Raw genomic sequence first — 17,829 nt, 5'->3', positions numbered from 1 at the left:
TAATAGACATGTCAAGAGTATAAAGAATATGAAACATTGGAATAGACTAAGGTAATTAGTGAAGAAAATTGAATAAATGGGGAAAAAAAGATGTGCATTGAACTATAATATATGGCTCCTATATAACATTGATGAGCCACAGCATTAAAACCACCTGCTTTATATTCTGCAAGTTCAACTTGTGCCACTAGAACAGCTTAGAACAACCAAGGCATGCACAAGATCTCTGAAGGTGTCTTGTGGTGTCTTGCAGTGGAATGTTGGCAGTGGAACCTTTGGGTCCTGTGGGTTTGAGGGTGGGTTCTCCAAGGACCAGACTTGTTGCGGCATGTCCCGCAGTTGCTCGGTCAGATTTGGATCTGGGTAATGTTAAGGCCAGGTCCACACATTGGGCCCTTTCTCACATTCCTTAGGTCAGTCAATGGACATTGGGGTTTAGTTGGATGGTGCGCTTCAAGCGGCGTCCACATGAATGGTGGGACCCAGAGATTCCCCGCAGAACACTCCGTTGTAACAAGATTATGTTACTCACATCACCTGTTAGTGGTTTTGATCTTGTGGCTGATCAGTGTATATTGTACGGAAGAAGATTGGTGTCACTGTAAAAAAAGAGTTTGAGTTTTTTTTCTTCACAATTCTGACTTGAATCTCAGAATTCTGAGTTTAAAGTCAAAATTCTCAGATTAAAGTTGGAATTCTGAGGAAAAGTGAGAACTCGCTTCTAGAAAATGTCACTAGCCCTAGTTCTCTTTTGTGGTATATATTTTTACATATGGAATTATAGATACTACCAGAAATTGAAAAATTAAAATATACGTGCCTTGTGCGACACTACAACTGCAGTGTTGATAATATTGATTAATATTGAAATGGGTATTAATTAACAACTATTTACAGTATAGATAAATGCTACATTCCTGAACAACAGTAGATTATTGCACATTACACTGACATCAAATTAAATTGGGTGAATTGAAATATTGATGATAATGATGATGATACTTACGCTTTATTTTGGCAATAATGAGTCATCCTCAAACAAAGTTTAGATTCACAATATTAACGGAAGTACTTAGTAGGAGCTGAACATTTCTTCCACCACTGGTAATAAATGTTATACAAATACATGTAGTTGAGTGAAAAGTGCAATATTTGCCCTGAAATATGGTGGAGAAGAAGCATAATGTAGCAGAAGATTGTACAAGAAGGTTAATTAACCTCACAATTGTAGTAGGCCAACATTAACCTCTGGTTTGTAAATCCTCTGGTTCCCAGTACCACAAGTATCTTAGGGAGTCAAATTACGCCTCCAGCTGAGATGGACGGCAGCCGCATCTCCATGGTAACGCTGTTGCTGTGGAGACGGAGACAAAGAGAGAGAACAGCCAGTAGCATGAGGTTAAATGTTCCCTCAAAGTGAAGAGGTCACACAAAAGAATGAGGGTAGCGGGAAGCTAAAAAACAATACCAGTCTTTGCTCTTTAGATCCAGAATTTTGATACTGACTGAAGCATGACATTAAATCTGTTGAATGTCGGTCAGCAGCAAGTTTTAGCTCTAGCTCACCCAGGATAATTAGAGCCCACAAGGGCGCAGCATTTCCCCCCTTTTCTTTAGATTGATTCCTCCAAAAGCTCCATGTCCATCTGTTGGCTTAACATTTTCAATGTAGGACAATGTAGTATTTTTACAGTCTTACGTAAAGAATCTGAGCAGGCTACATCCTCCTTATGACTGTGTGAATTAAATATATTGGTTGAACTAAACTTAAATCCTTAAAGTTCAAGTCCAAATCAACAGGAAACTAACTTCTTTTATTCAACGTTGCAAATATAAATAAATACCTTATATTCATCCGAGTATGACATACAATACTGTTTGCTAGTATATATATTTCACCACTGGTGTTTATATTTGGACACGGACGGATGTGTTTATATAAGGTAATAAATGCAAATTGGACAGACAGTTCATTTATACTTCAGGTGTATTCAAGGTTGTAAAGAGGTTAAATTCTGTCTGTTTCAAGCAGCACTGGTGAATAAATATTTTAGCTGCTTCACTGAGATGAAAGCAGAAATAATCATAGCAGTTACACTGTTAAAGCGGGGGACAGTACTCTATATATTAGCTAACCATCAGCCTGCAACACCTACAGGAAAGTTATCGTTTAATGGAACATAGGCTTTATTTTAGATGAGGATCTCATTCTTCTTACATCATTTTAACAATATCCTGAGTGGGTGATTATAAAAAATGAAGGTCTTTGTTTGCAATGTAAGCTTAGTTTATCTAATAACTCATTTTCTATCCTGACAGCCGTTATTTTGTCACTGCAAATGTGTCTTGATAATGATAATAATAATGTCTCCTGAAACTACAGCAGCAGGTGGTCAAAGTAAAGCTAGGTATATTTATCTAATAACGTCTCGGCCAGTTCACACTTAATCAAATAATATTTTATGAGCTCATAGGCTAAGATTTGTGTGTAAAGAAGGCCATGCTAAGTATCAGATAGGCCTAAAAGGTGGGGTAACGTGAGAATATCTCCTGCTGAAACGAGGGCGACACTAATAATTGTTATTTGGTGTAAGGTTTATAACTTTAAAGGTGCATTATGTAGTTTTGGGGAAGAATTTTGTCTTTTTTATGCCAAAGCAAACTAAATAAAAAAATTCTCTTTGTTTTAATGACTGAATAAACAAACTGACCCTAAAGGATAACACAATTTATACTGTTTTACTTTGTTTATATGTGGTGAACCCTGCCACCTTTCCAGTGGCGGTTCTAGACCAGTTTTAACAGGGGGTCCAGGATGGGGCTGGCTTTTTTGTTAGAGGGGCACATACAACCTGGGAAAAAAAGACAAATCCCTCAATCAGACAAGGGATAAATGTGACTTAAAACAGTGTTTACAAAATATACCCCTCTGTCAGTGATGCTTGTGGTAGATGTGACTGTTCCCCTGCAAATCATGTTCATATGTTCTGGTCCTGTGCTGAACTGAGGTCGTTCTGGTCGTACATCTTTGACATACTATCTAGGGCATACGGCTACGTTATTGCTGCAAACAGTCTATCTGCAGTTTTTGGTATTGCTCCCCTTACTGGCGCTCCTAAAAATCTGAAGCAGGCCTTGGCATTTACTACCCTGTTGGCCCGTCAGTTGATTCTCCTTAATTGGAAACTTCCCAATCCCCCTGCACGCTCTCGCTGGGTTGTTGAGGTGCTTCACAACTTGAAACTTGAAAAACTCAGGTTTACACTAAAGAGCTCGCTGAAATCGTTTCATGTCACATGGGATCCCTTTCTGAGCTATATACACTCCTTAGACTTCTCCTCTGAGCTGGAAGACAAATATCTGCTATTGTATTTTTTAGTATTCATTTACCTATTATTTTTACAGATTTAATTAATTAGTTAAATTATTATTTATTTACTTGTTTATTTAATACTTTATTCTACCTATTATTATAAACTTGAGCTGTTTTTTTTTGTTTCCTTTTTTTTTTCTTCCTCCCCTTTTGTTTGGATTTCGTGGGGTTGGCCTTGGGGGGTGGGAAACGGGGAGGGAGTTGACATTCAGTTGTGATAATCAATGCCTGTTTTGTACCATTGTGGCTGGTGCTGTACACCACACTGTCTGTCTAAAATGTTCAAAAGGCTCTATAAATAAAATTGGGAAAAAAAATCAAAAAAACAGTGTTTACAATTTCAACATTTTTAATTAGGTAGTAAACTGCTGACACACTTTATTTCCACCTTTACCTTCAGAACAAAATCATTGCCGGAAATCTGTCATTGTATTATTGATGCAGGCTCCCTGTCGGGAGTCCACAGGGGGGTCCGGACTCAGAGTTACAGGGGCAAATCCTCTGAATCCTCCCCCTAGAACTGCCACTGCACCTTTCTATCTTCAAAGTGTTCTGGGACCTTATTTTCCTCTGAGAACAGCTTGTTTATTCACTTATGGAAAGAATACATATATCTGAGTTTCTTTTATGATTGTAGTAAAATTCAGAGATTCTTCTCTAAGACCACATAGTGGCCCTTTAAGGCTGCCACAGTACAGTGAGCCAGGTGTTCAGTGACACAGAACAGACAGGTAACTAGGTAACAGACAGGTTAGGTTGTTATTAGGATAACTCCTAGGTGCAGGTGCAAACTCAAGGTAGATTGTGTTTACTGTAAATAATAGGTAATAGGGGTTTTAAACGAGGTTGTCATAGATTCATCGGCACCGTTTCCAGGTGTTTCTGTCCTCAGGTAGGCCTGACGTCACGCCAGGTTTTCCTGCCCTGTCCCAGGATATCTCCAACTTTTTTCCAGCGACTCTTCACAAGGAAGTCCCGCCCTTCGGAATTCCGATTGGATGAAAAGTAAACCGGCCCGCGCATACTTCACTTTGATTGGCTGGAGTGGTTGTCAATCACATCGCGAACAGAGTTGCGGTTAGGAGTCAGGTGAAACTCGTTCTGAGAGGACAAGGGGGCAGATTAAACTTACTTCGTGTGAACTTTCTGGAAAGTTTATGTATTACTTATGACCATAACCACCAAAGGAAACTTTTAACAGCAGGAAGCGACACGTTTCAAGATGAAGAGCCTCAAGTATCGATTGAAAAAGCACGAAGTTACCATCACAGTAAGTTGAAGGCAGTTGTTTTTTCTGTATTGGCTTAGTTTTGCTAATATTCCCGTGTTTCGCAGTTGAATGAGTTTTGTGCTGATGACCGATGCTAATGCTAGGAGTTGAGTCTTCACACCGGTTGTGGTGGTTGTTGTAGCCCTGACCTCCTGTCCTCAACAACCGCGTTAACCTCGGTCGTGTTCCCCCGGCGGAGGCGGAGGCGGCGGCGGCGGTTGGAACATTCACCGCCTGTAAGCACCTGCACTGTTGTTCATGGATGTGGCCTGACACAGTTTATTACTCCACATGCTCTCAGGTCCACTTTTTTGATGATCCGGACTAAATCTACCGCATCCGACTGTGTTATTGTTGCTCATAGAGCAAGGTTAGGGAGAAACTCTCTGAAAATCAGTGCTCCACAGTGCCTGTTCTCCGGCTGTTGTCATCAGGAGGGCTGTAGAGCTGCTGCGGTGCTTTCTGACTGACGTGTCTTCTGAGACTGTTGATAACCTCTCGACCTGTGGAAGCTGAGGTTTCAACTTGTTGACGAAGCAACAGATGTGAGATGTGAGCTCAGATCAAAAAATATATTCAGTTACTAGTCTATTTAGTACATTAAGTTAAGAATAAGGCAGCCTGACACATCAGTCCTGCAGTACATGAGCGTTGTAATGTTGAATCAACGTTAGGATCCATTTTGAGGTTGTAGTTTGTGGAGCTGCAACGATAAATCGATAAGTTGTCACCTATTAAAATGAAAGGTGACTGTTCTGATAATTGCTTAAGAGAAAACCTCTGAATACACTTTGGGAAATATTTATCATAATGTTCTCACATTTTATAGACCAAACAACTAGCCTAATGGAGTAATCAAGTAAATAATCAATGGATTGATCGACACTGAAACTAATCACAAGTTGCAGTCCTAGTAATATGTGGAGCTGGTAAAGTGTAATGTGTTATCCTGAGAGGTGTTGGGTGGATTATGTTTTCTTAGTATTTACAACTGGACCACAAACAATTAGTGATTGATTTCATTATTGATTCATTATGTCCTGGAATATTCCTGTGACCTATAAAATGTGGAAATGGTAAAAACAGGAAACAATTAAAATAAATCAAGTATCTTCTACGTACCTCTTTATTAATATTTGCAAAGAAAACAGTTGAGGAGGTTTAACCGCATAATGCATTGCGTGATGAACAATAAAACAAATATCGAGATACTTGACTAGTCCATTAATCAGCTAATCTTTCCACAACAAACTTGCTGCCTTCATTATAACCTTCATGAAGGTCAGATTTATTGCAGGGCAGTTATGTACATTGGTTTTTAACTTTGTATACCTAATAAGTTAATATCATATCCTAAAGAACTGCAGTAATCTTGCAACAAAATGCAGTAGGCATAGAGAGAGAAAACATACATCAAAACCTTGCATTTCTGTGGAATTAGTTGCAGTAACCACTGTGCCACCGTGGAGACGCAATAAATATTCGTAGTATACCCTCCAGGAATGTTACAGTGATTTTGTTCACAGGTCGAGTTCGCATGTATTACAGCCAAGACTACAGAATAAATAACACAGTCTAATGAGGAGGGAGAGAAAAGCGACCAGGTTTTTCAGTTATGTTTACTAAACCCCCATCACCGGCCATAACGTTGAATTAATTCCTCACAATCCTGCAGCATTCTCTGAAGTTCTCTTAATAGTCATTACAATTCTGCACAGCTCAACATGCAGTGGGTGTTTGGCACTGCACTGTGCTTTCGGCTCCCAGAAATTACCATGAGAAAAGCACAAAGCCAGAGGAGCTGTGTGTGGTAAACTATCTGGGCCTTTTGAGGGGAGGGGGAAAAATCCTTTCAGGAATTAACTGGTATTGTACCTGCACTGATAGTTGTCTCACCTCTATAGTCAAGAACAGAGACGACCATTTAAAATTCAAGCCTGTTTTTTGCCCTGCGGCATTTTTTGTGCAATTGCTTTAAAAATGACCACAGGAAATGATCGGGCTGAGCTGTGCTGAGGAAACAGACATGACATTTACTCAGGTCTGAGTGATGATTCCATTACAACGCCTTTGCGTTCCTCTGTGTGGGCAGATACCAAAGGAAAAAACTGACAGATGGCTGTACCTTTTACAGACTTCACAATTGGTCCAAAGTTCATTTTAAACGTCTCCTGTTGAATGTTTCGCCCCAAATATGACACTGTAGACATTATCTACTCACCTTCGTGCTGATGGAATGTCGGATGAAGTTTCGTAGTCCACAAAACATTTCTGGGGCTTCACAGCGAAGCAGTTGCCCTTTTCACAGAGAGATTCTGCATTATCGCTGCAACGAAGGCCTGCCTTTATGCCTCCTTTGTTTGTTCACACTGAACCAAGCAGCGCTGGCGTAAATCTTGTAACGTTGCTTTGTCGATTCAAGTGTTGGTTAGTTCTCTTTTATTTGATGAGTAAACGACCTGTTTATTTGTCAGTCTGTGAACACCATCCGATCGGCACACCCCGGTCCCGCACTGCCAACATCCATTCACACAGACTGTTACTACATCCGCTGGCGGAACAGAGGCAGAACAAAACTGACTAACTTTCACACAGACGGTGAGGTGGAATAACGGGGAAAGATTCTGGCCTGGAAAAGACAGTGTGAATGGGGCCAATGTTACAGCATTCTCCTAAACAACTGAAGTAGCTGGGGACTTGTTTTTAAGAAAAAAAACTGAAAATGGCGTCCTACAGCTCATCTGGCATAATTCAAGTCTCTGGAAGCCCTCAGATCCCAAATTGATTTAAAAAGATTTAAAAAGAAGCTATTTACTCCCTATTTCAAACTGAAATCGTCACTGTAGCTGCTAAGCTAAAAGGCTGCACAAGCCTCACCACATGTTGAAGATGTCAGTAACATCTTTTTAAGTCAATGTAGGATCTCTTTTTTACCTTTTAAAAGCAAGTCCTCAGCTATTTCACATTTTTAGGAGAATTTTGCGGTGCTGTTTTGTTGAGAAGCTCCAGGAATGTTATGTGGACTGAAACCTCAGCAAGCTTTCCATCGGCACAATGGGTGATGATTGGGTTATTTTTCTTTTGTTGTTGAACCTTTAAAACGAAGTGCACCTCAGTTCTAAGTCGTGTGTTGCCAAATGTACATATTGGATCATCACCGCCTGTTTCAGAACCATCCTGAAACCTTTGATGTTCTTATATCAATAAATCACATCAGTCAACACACCATTAAATTGACAGCATCAAGACTTATTTTAAGAATATTTATATGTATGCTTCCCACATTAGTGCACAATGCCTTTGAGGTGAACTCGCTCACTCTTTGCTGGTGGTGTGACTGTTAGTAAAAAAGAAAAAAAAAATACACCAACATTTTCCTTGTGGGAGAGTCGAGGGGGAATTCAGAGGAAACTAAGCTTTTAATATGTGAACAAACTGTAACTGGCCAGAGGAAACAAATCAGCTGAGGAAACTTCATCCTCGTCCACTCCTTGCACACTGCAAATGTATTTGATCTCCTCAAGAAAGAATTTATGGATTTATTTGCAAAGGAAGTTGAATGCTTCTTTGTTTAAGATATTTAGACTCTGCTAAATATTGTTTTTAGGTGAGACTTTGTCCTATTTATTGTGCTCTGACGTTATTGTCCAATCAGGGTTTGCCATCCAAGTACCTGCAGGAACTATAGCAAAGGACAGTTAAAGCTATCTTAAAAACAAAGCTGGAATCTTAGTGACCGGGTTACAAAAAACAAAGCTATTCCCTCAATTCCAGCTGTAGATTAAAGGCAGGTTGAGTTGTGTAGCTTTGGCTCAGATTAGCACCAGTAAGACCTCCAGTTTCTGTTAATCTTTTGTGTAAGGGGCTCTTTCAGAGTGATTCATTACAAGACTTGTCATGACAGACATTGTTGTGTTTAATTGGCATATATGCCTCCAAAGGAAAGAAAAGAAGGAGCTGGGATATTTATAAGCTTGACAGGGAAAGATGTACTACTACAGCTGCAACGGATGAGTATTTTTTATCATTGATTAATCTGATGTTTACCAGAGATCTTTCTTTAGAAAATAACCCTTGATAATTAGTTTATTGTCAACGTGGTTGCTTTGGTATTTAATCAGTTAACAAATGTTTTGAGAATTGATTAACTGGTTTGAGTATGTTTTTAAAGAAAAAAGCCCAAATTGATTAAAGAAAAAAATTAACAGATTGCAGCCCCAACTGCCAATTGCATGATGGATTGATGATGGATTATGCTGTTTAACATTCAATTGGCTTATTAATATAATTTATAGAAAGGAAAATGTCTAGATCAGAATGTCCTCACCAAAATAGAGATTGAATGTCTGAATAAGGATGGACTAACATTCTTCAGACACCCAGGCTGACCATCAACTCAGGTTTCCAAAGCAAATATGTTGAAACTGTTTCAACTTCAGCAGAAAATGAAAGTTTTACAGAGTTTGTATCTACAGAGTCAGGAGAGCTGTGGGAGTAAAATAAGAGAAACTGGATTTGCTGGTTAGTTTTGAGATTAGTCTGAACTGCCTGTCAGACGCAGTCGCAGCTTGTTGTCACAGCAAACATCTGCTCTGTCCGTTGGGAACTTCACTGTGGTTTGTGCGCAGGGCCAAAATACATTTAAACCACTATATCAGACAAATTAGCTGGTTCGTAATGTTGGAGATAATGTAGTGAGGAGACACTGTAGCTGTCAAATCATGCGTTCTGCAGCTTACATGAGCTGAGGTCTCTCTGAGGCAGATTCATCCAAGTGTTTGCCAGACCACAATGAGAAGCAAAAGTGTGGTCTGGCTTTGCACAGCTTGTGTTCTGTCATTTTACAATATTTTTTCCCAAGAGCAAACTCTCGAGAGCTTTCATTACACTCTGCTGGCTAGAACATGAACAAGCGATTCTGTCATGAAATGTTCAGGATTGATTCACCATGCAGTATCGATTCACAGTTTGTCGATTGTGGGGGTTGTAATTCTATGTCGGATCTCATTAAATTACAGTTATTTACTTGAGCTAGGCAATGCTAAGGAACAGGTAGGCAATTGTTCATGCAGTTCTGGCTCCAGATGTGGATCAGCATTTCATATTTTGCCTTTCATATTTTGAAAGGCATTCTTGGCACTGTAAGATCAAGACCTCCATTTAATTAAAAATACAACTAAAGCAGAGTCTGATTATATGTAAAGAATTGTAAGTCAACACTTGGCTCATGCCCTTTAGAAATGCAATTTTAGTAATGCAATTAATATCTCACTGCATGATGAATTAACCTCCTCAAAACCAAGGATCACCCGGGGCAAGTATATCACCAGGCGTGACAACTCACATGCCCAATCAAGCAAGTGATTAATCAGATTTTAAATCATTGCTTTTCTCCAGAGGTGATAATGGATGTAGCTAAGGAACGAACCATTTCAGTTCCCTCTCTTCTGTTGAGAAGTTGTATTTTCATGCTGCCTCCTGAATTTTGATGAAGTGATAACTGAAATATTTTTTCCTGCACATTGACGCTCAAGTTTTGTATGTTAAAAAACCGCCAAAAAAAACCCAATTCTATAAACATTTAAATAAAGTATTAAATCAGGGATATTTGAAAAAACTGATATTTTAAAATAAATGCTAAACATTATTTACATTTATCAGACACTTCTGTCTGTGGTACTCCAACTGTGTATTGCAAGATTCTGCATGTTTGAGAGCAAGATGTAGCCTAATTAGTTTTTGCACAGATTTCTGACTGACTTGCCTGGGACCCTGCTTATATTTCTGCCTTGACTACATTATGATTGTGTTATTAGTGTGCATGTTACATAGCTATTGTAGGAAAATAATTAAGATTCCTTTACCCATGACTAGTGTTTTTATTGTCCTATTTCTTTTGTGGACATTGGCACATTGGATAGACTTGCTGGGATTGGTTCTGGCATCCCTGACCTGCTGATGTGTGTGGCAGCAGTGGATAGTAAACACTAAAGTGAATGTCACATTGTTTTCAGGAGTGGGTTTTGTTTGTACTTTGCTAAAGGACAAGGACACACTAACACGAGCAGGCAGCTGAAAAAAATGGCTGTATCCAATATATTGGATTTTTTATACTGAATTTTGTTTTTGACACATTTGTAAGGACTCAAGGACACTCATAATGAATTTTGAGTGAGTAAAACTGAAAGTACATTCTTCACACAGGAAAAGCAACTTGTGTGTTTGCGTGTGATGAGGATTAAAAGTGGTTGGAAATTAAATGAAAGTCATTCAGTGACACACCCCATATGGTTTGCTGGCATTTGGGTTAATCATCAAAGTCACGTTGGAGTGTGTGCTGCTCTCCCCGTGGCACAAAAACTCATTCATTCAATCCGACGATAAAAATGCTTATGACCAGCAGAAAGGTATTATTCTGATTAAGATGACTGTCACGGAGCACTCTTTCAATATCCACGTGTTTCACGTGAGTAATGGTCAAAGAAGCCTCTTCAGATGACATAACTGTCATTTTCCTCTCATATATTCAACCTCAACCTTGAACTTTCAATTGTAATACTATGATGTAGTCGTGGCTGTATATATATAAGAGAAGATTATTATTGGATCTTTCTAATGGTGATTTTGAGGTAGTAGAGATGTTTTACAACAAAAAGAGAAGAAAGAGTAACAGAGATCCCTTATAGAGCTTGAAGCAGAGGAGGTTTGTTTGTACCTGTCAGAATAATATAAGAGGAAGTGAAGCATCTTATCAGCAGCATATCTTTGGCTTGTGGTTATGTGATTTGTATCTCAGATTAGTTGTTTTCATTGAGTTAGATTTTGGTTTGGTAGCAGATCCTGTTTCCAAGTCTTGTATTAGTCAAGCACAAGAAGAAAGTAAAATATGTAAGTATCTTAAGCTGCAATGAACAGTACAGTGCCTTGTGGTGATTGTTGGTGAAGATGTAAAGTAGAGAAATGTACTATATTTTTTACTAAGCCATGCGCAGTTTGAATTTTGAGTTGGAGGTTTGCGTTGAAGTTGAGGTAAAGATTCTGATAGCGGTGCATTAAAGCTACAACTGGGTGCTGCTTGCTTTGTATGTTCGAGGTAAAGTACTGCTTTGCTTGAATTTCTTTGTGTCACACAAAACTGACACATAATTGGTGTCATCACATAGAAAATGCCATTCAGTAATGCAATTAATATTCAGCTTATTTTACAGTGATTGTTCGTGCTTTGTATTGAGCATATCATATAATTTTATGATAAAAGACGGATCTTCCTTTGTTGCAACCTATTCATACTCCAGTCTTGATGTTGTAATGATTGCCTTAATTAGTGTGCATGTCAGGATTCAGGAATCTTCATATCCGTAACCTGAGTTTTTATTGTTCCGTTTCTTTTGTTGCGTCCGGCCATGAAGTTTAGCGTAAAGGATTAGCACTTTTATTGTAACCATTAGAAACATTACCTCTGAAGTAAATAAGTATCTTATTTCTTCCTCGGGAGCTTTAACAGAGAGGAGTTGTTTGCACCTGGATTATTCAGCTGATGGAGAGTTAGCATGGAGTCCCTCGATTATAGAATTTCATTCATTTTTCATGTTTTGTAAAATTTTGCTATCAGCCTCATTATTGTTATATTTCCTGGTAGGAGTGTGGCTCAAATGATTAATCGATCAGTTAATGTGTCAGTTGGCATGGAACAACACCATATTTGAGTAATTAAGTCTTTTATAAGCAAAGCATTTCAAACATTTCAGTTTGACAGCTTTTCTCTGTCTTATGACATTTAAAGTGATCATCTTTGAGTTTTGGACTGTTGGTCATAAAAAAACATACAAACATGTAAAGTCATTACGCAGAGAGTAAGACATGTTTTCAAATAATTTCTGACATTTTATGATTGTTCGAAAAAGATAAGATAACAGTTGTAATATGAAAATAATTACCCTGGAAATGGTTTTGAATGGGTGTTTTTGTAATTTTTTTTGTAAGTCTGTCTATTATGGAGGTTGGACATGAAAAGTATCCATTTTATTTTTTCCCACATTCCGTTTTTTCCATTAAAATTTTTGGGAATTCTGTTTTTTCCGTTTTAATTTTTGGGAATCCCATTTTTATTAGCTTTTACTCATATTATACTACCAAAAATAGTGTGTTTTGAATTTAAATGACTAAAATGTACTCATTAAATAGAAATTACCTTAAATTTATTGAGGTGACAAACACATTTCCTCAATAATGTACTGTACAGTACATTAAAGTGCATCAAAAACATTTTGACTTCATCTTGTCTTCATACAGTAATATATTTTATGTTTTTATGGGTTTCATTGAATAAAAACATGGTCAGCTCTCAGGCAGATCCAGTAAATGTTTGCATACCATTGTTCTGAAAATGTAAGTAGTAAATTAAAAAAGTTTAAAAATAATGTGCAAAGATGACCAACACAATGAGAAATCATAACGTACTGGTGACATTATGTCAATAACATACTAACCAGCTAGCAGTGAAAACAACAACCCTCCCCCTGTTCTCTGAGCTCCCAGTTCCAGGCAGAGTCAGCTAAGAGGGCTGTGACTAACAGGGCTAACTAGCTAACAGCAGCTACTGTTAGCAGCAGTTAGCAGTAACTCTGGTATTATATGCCGATAATATGAATAGGACAGGTGGCTAACTCTCACACATTACACTTTTAATTATGATTTCTCAGGTCTGCTTCTTTGCAAATCAACAGTTCACCTGACACATACAAGTCGTTCGGGAACTGCTCGGCTCTGTACTGAGGGGTTAATGTTGAGTTTCTCAGTTTTTATGCAGACGAAGACAGCCGGACAGCCGCTTCGCCATGCTTACATTGTTTTGACGGGTGAGCTCATTCTGTGGAGGGGGCTTGTTGTGCCACCCAGATTTGCTTTCCTCCGTGCAGTTCTCCCCAGACATACGTTCCTCTTCCACACGAAAACAGCATTTCATTGAAATTTTGTCAAATTCTGCGAAATTCCGCGTTAAAAAATAGATTCCGTTTTAATCGGCCTATTCCGCATTTCTGTCCGAGATTCTGTCCGCGATTCGGTGTTCGCGGAAATCATAGGGCCTCATCATAGGGCTAAATCTGACTATAATTGATGCTCATTGCTTCAATTGTGGCCCTTGACACAGAGTTGGAGGAAATTGTGTTTTGTAAGTAGATACCTTTGTTTGTTACGTGCCCTGGGTTGACCTCTCCTGCCTGTAAAACTAAACCACACTTCTGCTACCTTTGGAAGATGAGTAGTAATCAGAGTTTCCCCCAGAAAACTTGCTAAGCCTGGTAGTAGGTTGGAAAGGCGGCCCACCGGCAGCGAAGCATGTTTTCTTTTCTTTTTTGGGACAGGGGCCTGACACAGGCCAGCAACTGACTGATGGCAGTGCCCTATAGGTAACAGATTCATGACGTAGTAGAATTTAGAGTGATTCCATACTGCCATGCATTAAATCAATGTTAAAAGTTAATAGGTGGGCAATTACATCCTTTAGAAGCCAGTAAAAGCATTTAAAACTGTCAATTATGACGTTATGCTCCATATTAATAACTGGCTTGAATGCTGCAGTGATTGACAAGCCTACAACATGAAAACAGTGCAGGCGAATTATTGGATATTTCATAATAGATATTTCATCATAATCAGTGACCTATATTTACCTTTGAAACAATCTGGCATTCTGCTTGCTGCCACATTGCAGGTGTGATGGTGGAGAGACCCAACATGAGCATTTAGCACATCCTGTCTATAAGTAGTGCAAGGAGCTTCAATAAAAGCTCTGGTCGAGGATCCCTGCGTTGCCCGCTGGCAGTGGCTGCGACAGACTTGGCAAAACATACCTAAAACCGAAACTTGGATTCTTTTAAAACAGCTACCGCCATAGCTTATCTAACGCTGAATTTAATTGCGGCGTTTTACGACTAAACCACTGTGAAATTAGCTCACTTATATTGTTAATATTTTCACGTAGTACAATACAAACAAAACAAAACTTGCTATAATTGGTCAGGTACAGCCACCCGCTGAATTCTGGTCCATCAATTATTAATCACCAATTTCTATGTTTCCCATCGCGGCACAGAGAGGGCTGCTCTGCCACTGCAGCGGACGACGAGCTAACATCCATGCTACGTCCATGCTAGCTGCCTCATCGACCCGTGGCTCAGCCAACGTCGCGCCGCTGCACTCCTGGTCAAGAGGTGAACCAGCTGGTCCAACATCTCAGCGTTTTTTGGCCTTTTCTATGTGACATCCCGTTACGTTCAATCACAAGTAGCCTAGTTTGCGTGGTGACCATAGCAGTGGTTTGTGGGGTGTTAGGTGATGAAAAAGACACCTGACCTCAGACCCCCTATGTGTTCACGTGTTACCATGTCACCACTGCGCTTTCAACTTTGTTACTGATGTATACAAATCTGTCTTGAATAAATAAATAAACGATGCTTAGCCTGACAGAGGGAAGTTTAAGCCTGGCGGTACACTGGAGGAAACCCTGTTTCTGAACTATTGTGTTGTGTTCCCATGATATTGTCAGGGAAGACGCAGGTTGACGTTTTTAATTTTCAGTGCTCTGCAAAACCCCTGTTGCCTATTTTGAAAACAATTTTAACAGTAAACAAGCTTTTCTTCAAAGCCAGTCATTTACTTTGGACAGCCTTCATCAGTGGCTGGTTGAACACTCATCTAGTGAGAAGCTTCCCTCACACAGCACGGTGTGATGAAAGGGCCTTTTAAGGCTAAAGCACTCCTACAGGTAATGTCTGCCTATCCTGTGCACTCTCCACACAGCCTTGTGCTTCACTGTTGTGTGTGTGTGTGTATATAACAACTTTATGTTATGTGTTCTACTCACAGTTTCAATGTAAGCCAGGCTACCTTTATTCTCACTTCGATTTAAAAAAATGTTGCAGTTCAAAACACATGTTCTGCATGAAAGAAAAGAACAAAACAATATGGAAAAACAACCAAACAACACAACACGACTCTTTTCCACTGGTCAAACCTCCTTTTTAATATTTTTTTTTGTGTGCAGTGGGAATGTGTAAACTCTGCATTTACACCCAGGTCAACTGACTCTGCAGTAGACCCAGGTTTTTATCACATCGCCTTGGCTTTGATCTAAACGTAAGACCCAGGTGAACACGCGAAATTCCTCTGTGCGAAGTGATGATGCATCATCAGCATCCGGTTGTGGCGCGTAGATAAAGAAATGTATCTTTTCATGGATGTTTTATTACCGGACACTATAGGATTTTTAGTAGGTCGACCTGCTAATTTTGGTGGAAAAGCGATGGATGATGACTCACGACATCTCGCCCTTGACCTGAACACAACAGCATTGACCCTTTTTCACTGGCCAGGCCACTTTTTAAATCTTTTATCGCTAATAAATATTGGTATTGCTGCTGCCCAGAGGACATCATTCACATCATATCAAGGCTGCTATATCATCTACTTCCTGCTTCTTTGTGGTCCTGGACACCGTGGCTTTCTTCTGTCCTCTCCCCCAGAAGGCATGCACTTTCGGATGAAACACAAGAGCCTGCCTCACCCTTCAAGTGGTGTTATTTTTCAAAATAAAGGGCAGAGCTGAGATGATGATGATGATGACATGGTAGAATAGAGAAGCCAGAGGAGTTGTGGACTGTATTGTTGGGAAGTCGAAAGAGCTGTGATTTCAGTGTTGTTTTAACAAAAGGAGGTTGGGGCTGGGGGAGGGGCACTCGATGGCTTCAAGCCTGTGGCAGTGATCACTATCTGTAGTTTTAGTTGAGTGTTTGTATTGACTGCTACTGTCAGGCCTAAATAGTGAACACACTATACCAGATTTGAACATTTTTGATGTCTTCGATCAGAGTCCTAATTGTCCAGAATCAACTTTTTCTTTCTCCTCAGCCGGTATATGTAAATACATTTTATTTTTAGCTATTTTATCTACTAAAACAGTGTGCCAGGAATCCAAACATGGATTCCAGAAGAACCAGAGTTGAGTCTCATTCATTGCCAACCTCAACTCCCACAGTTTTTCTGTGTGTCTTCATTATGAATACAAAATACACTGTTCTATCTCCCTTCTGCCAGCTGTCACATAATATGGCTTTGAAAAAGTCTTGGGCACTTTGGGTCACTGTGGGAGAGTTCTGCAGTGGACTGCTGCTGCAGTTTGAACCTCTACATATTATTGATAATCTTTCAAATGTCTGTCAGAACTTAGAAAAATAGCATCTTGACCTAATATCTGTTGAAGCAGAATAAGTATTTTTAAAACTTTAATGTTTATAGAAAAATGAGAATTCTGGTGATTTTACAATTAAAAAGACATGGGACCTTTATGTCTGCAGCCTCCTAAACCCCTGAGAAATCTCTCTCAAAACGTGAGCAGCCTTTAAAGCCCTGAGTACCTACTGAGCGGTATCAAGTCGAAGCCTCCCTCAACAGGTTTAGGCTCCAACTTAAAGACACCCTGCAGGCATTCTAACCCTCCTGCTGCTGGTGAGGGGAGAGGGTTCCAGATTTGAAAAAAGTATGTCATTTATTTGCTCTGTGGGCTAGAGTTGGTATCAACTCATTGTTTGTTTTTAATTTACTGCCCTGTCAAAGGATGCCTATGCAGTACAATGGAGTAAAGACTGCTGTCACAGATGAATACAAGCGATGTCACAGTACCCAATTTTGTCTTTAAACTTTATCCATTCATCCACAACAGTGAGCTTTACAAAATGGCTCTCTTGTCCGTTCATGGCACAATGGCTAAAGATGTCATTTCTGAAATGGCATTACCCAGAAAAACCTATCCAGTCATATGGGCCTTTTTTCTACCATTATACGAGATAAAAAAAAGAACTTCATAAACTTTTGTAGAATAAACAGCTGTTTGAATGGAATGGCAGCAGTCACTTTCTGAAAACTATTGAACCGAACACTTGAAGTAAAGAGCGAGTGCTTGCTTGAGAAATGGGCTGAGATAGTTTTGGTATGAATAAGACTGCTGTAGATTTTATTTGAGAATTGCTTTTTTTGGTAGTTTCTGGGTTTACCTCCTGGGCAACGAACTTAAAAGGGAGGAAAGGTCATTACAGTTGGTCCCGGTTGTATTGAAGTCAACGGGAGACACAGTACATATAACTACGTCATATAACTTGGTGAAGAAATGCCTCCAGAAAACAAAAGA

The 17,829-nt window shown here is 39.4% G+C and overlaps 1 protein-coding gene across 1 annotated transcript in view; it reads left to right on the top strand.

Annotated features, from left to right (window-relative positions):
- Positions 1 to 4,426: 4,426 nt before the first annotated feature.
- uacab (uveal autoantigen with coiled-coil domains and ankyrin repeats b) overlaps positions 4,427 to 17,829 on the top strand; it is a 51,421-nt gene continuing 38,018 nt past the window's right edge. The window contains exon 1 of the mRNA XM_030413750.1: positions 4,427 to 4,643. Coding sequence (XP_030269610.1) covers positions 4,596 to 4,643 — 48 coding nt within the window. The 5' untranslated portion in view covers positions 4,427 to 4,595. The remainder of the gene's footprint in view (positions 4,644 to 17,829) is intronic.

The sequence above is a fragment of the Sparus aurata genome, chromosome 4, assembly GCF_900880675.1.
Source record: "Sparus aurata chromosome 4, fSpaAur1.1, whole genome shotgun sequence".
Classification (NCBI taxonomy): domain Eukaryota; kingdom Metazoa; phylum Chordata; class Actinopteri; order Spariformes; family Sparidae; genus Sparus; species Sparus aurata.
The sequence above is the reverse complement of the archived record's forward strand: the minus strand, read 5'-3'. Positions and strand labels throughout refer to the sequence as shown.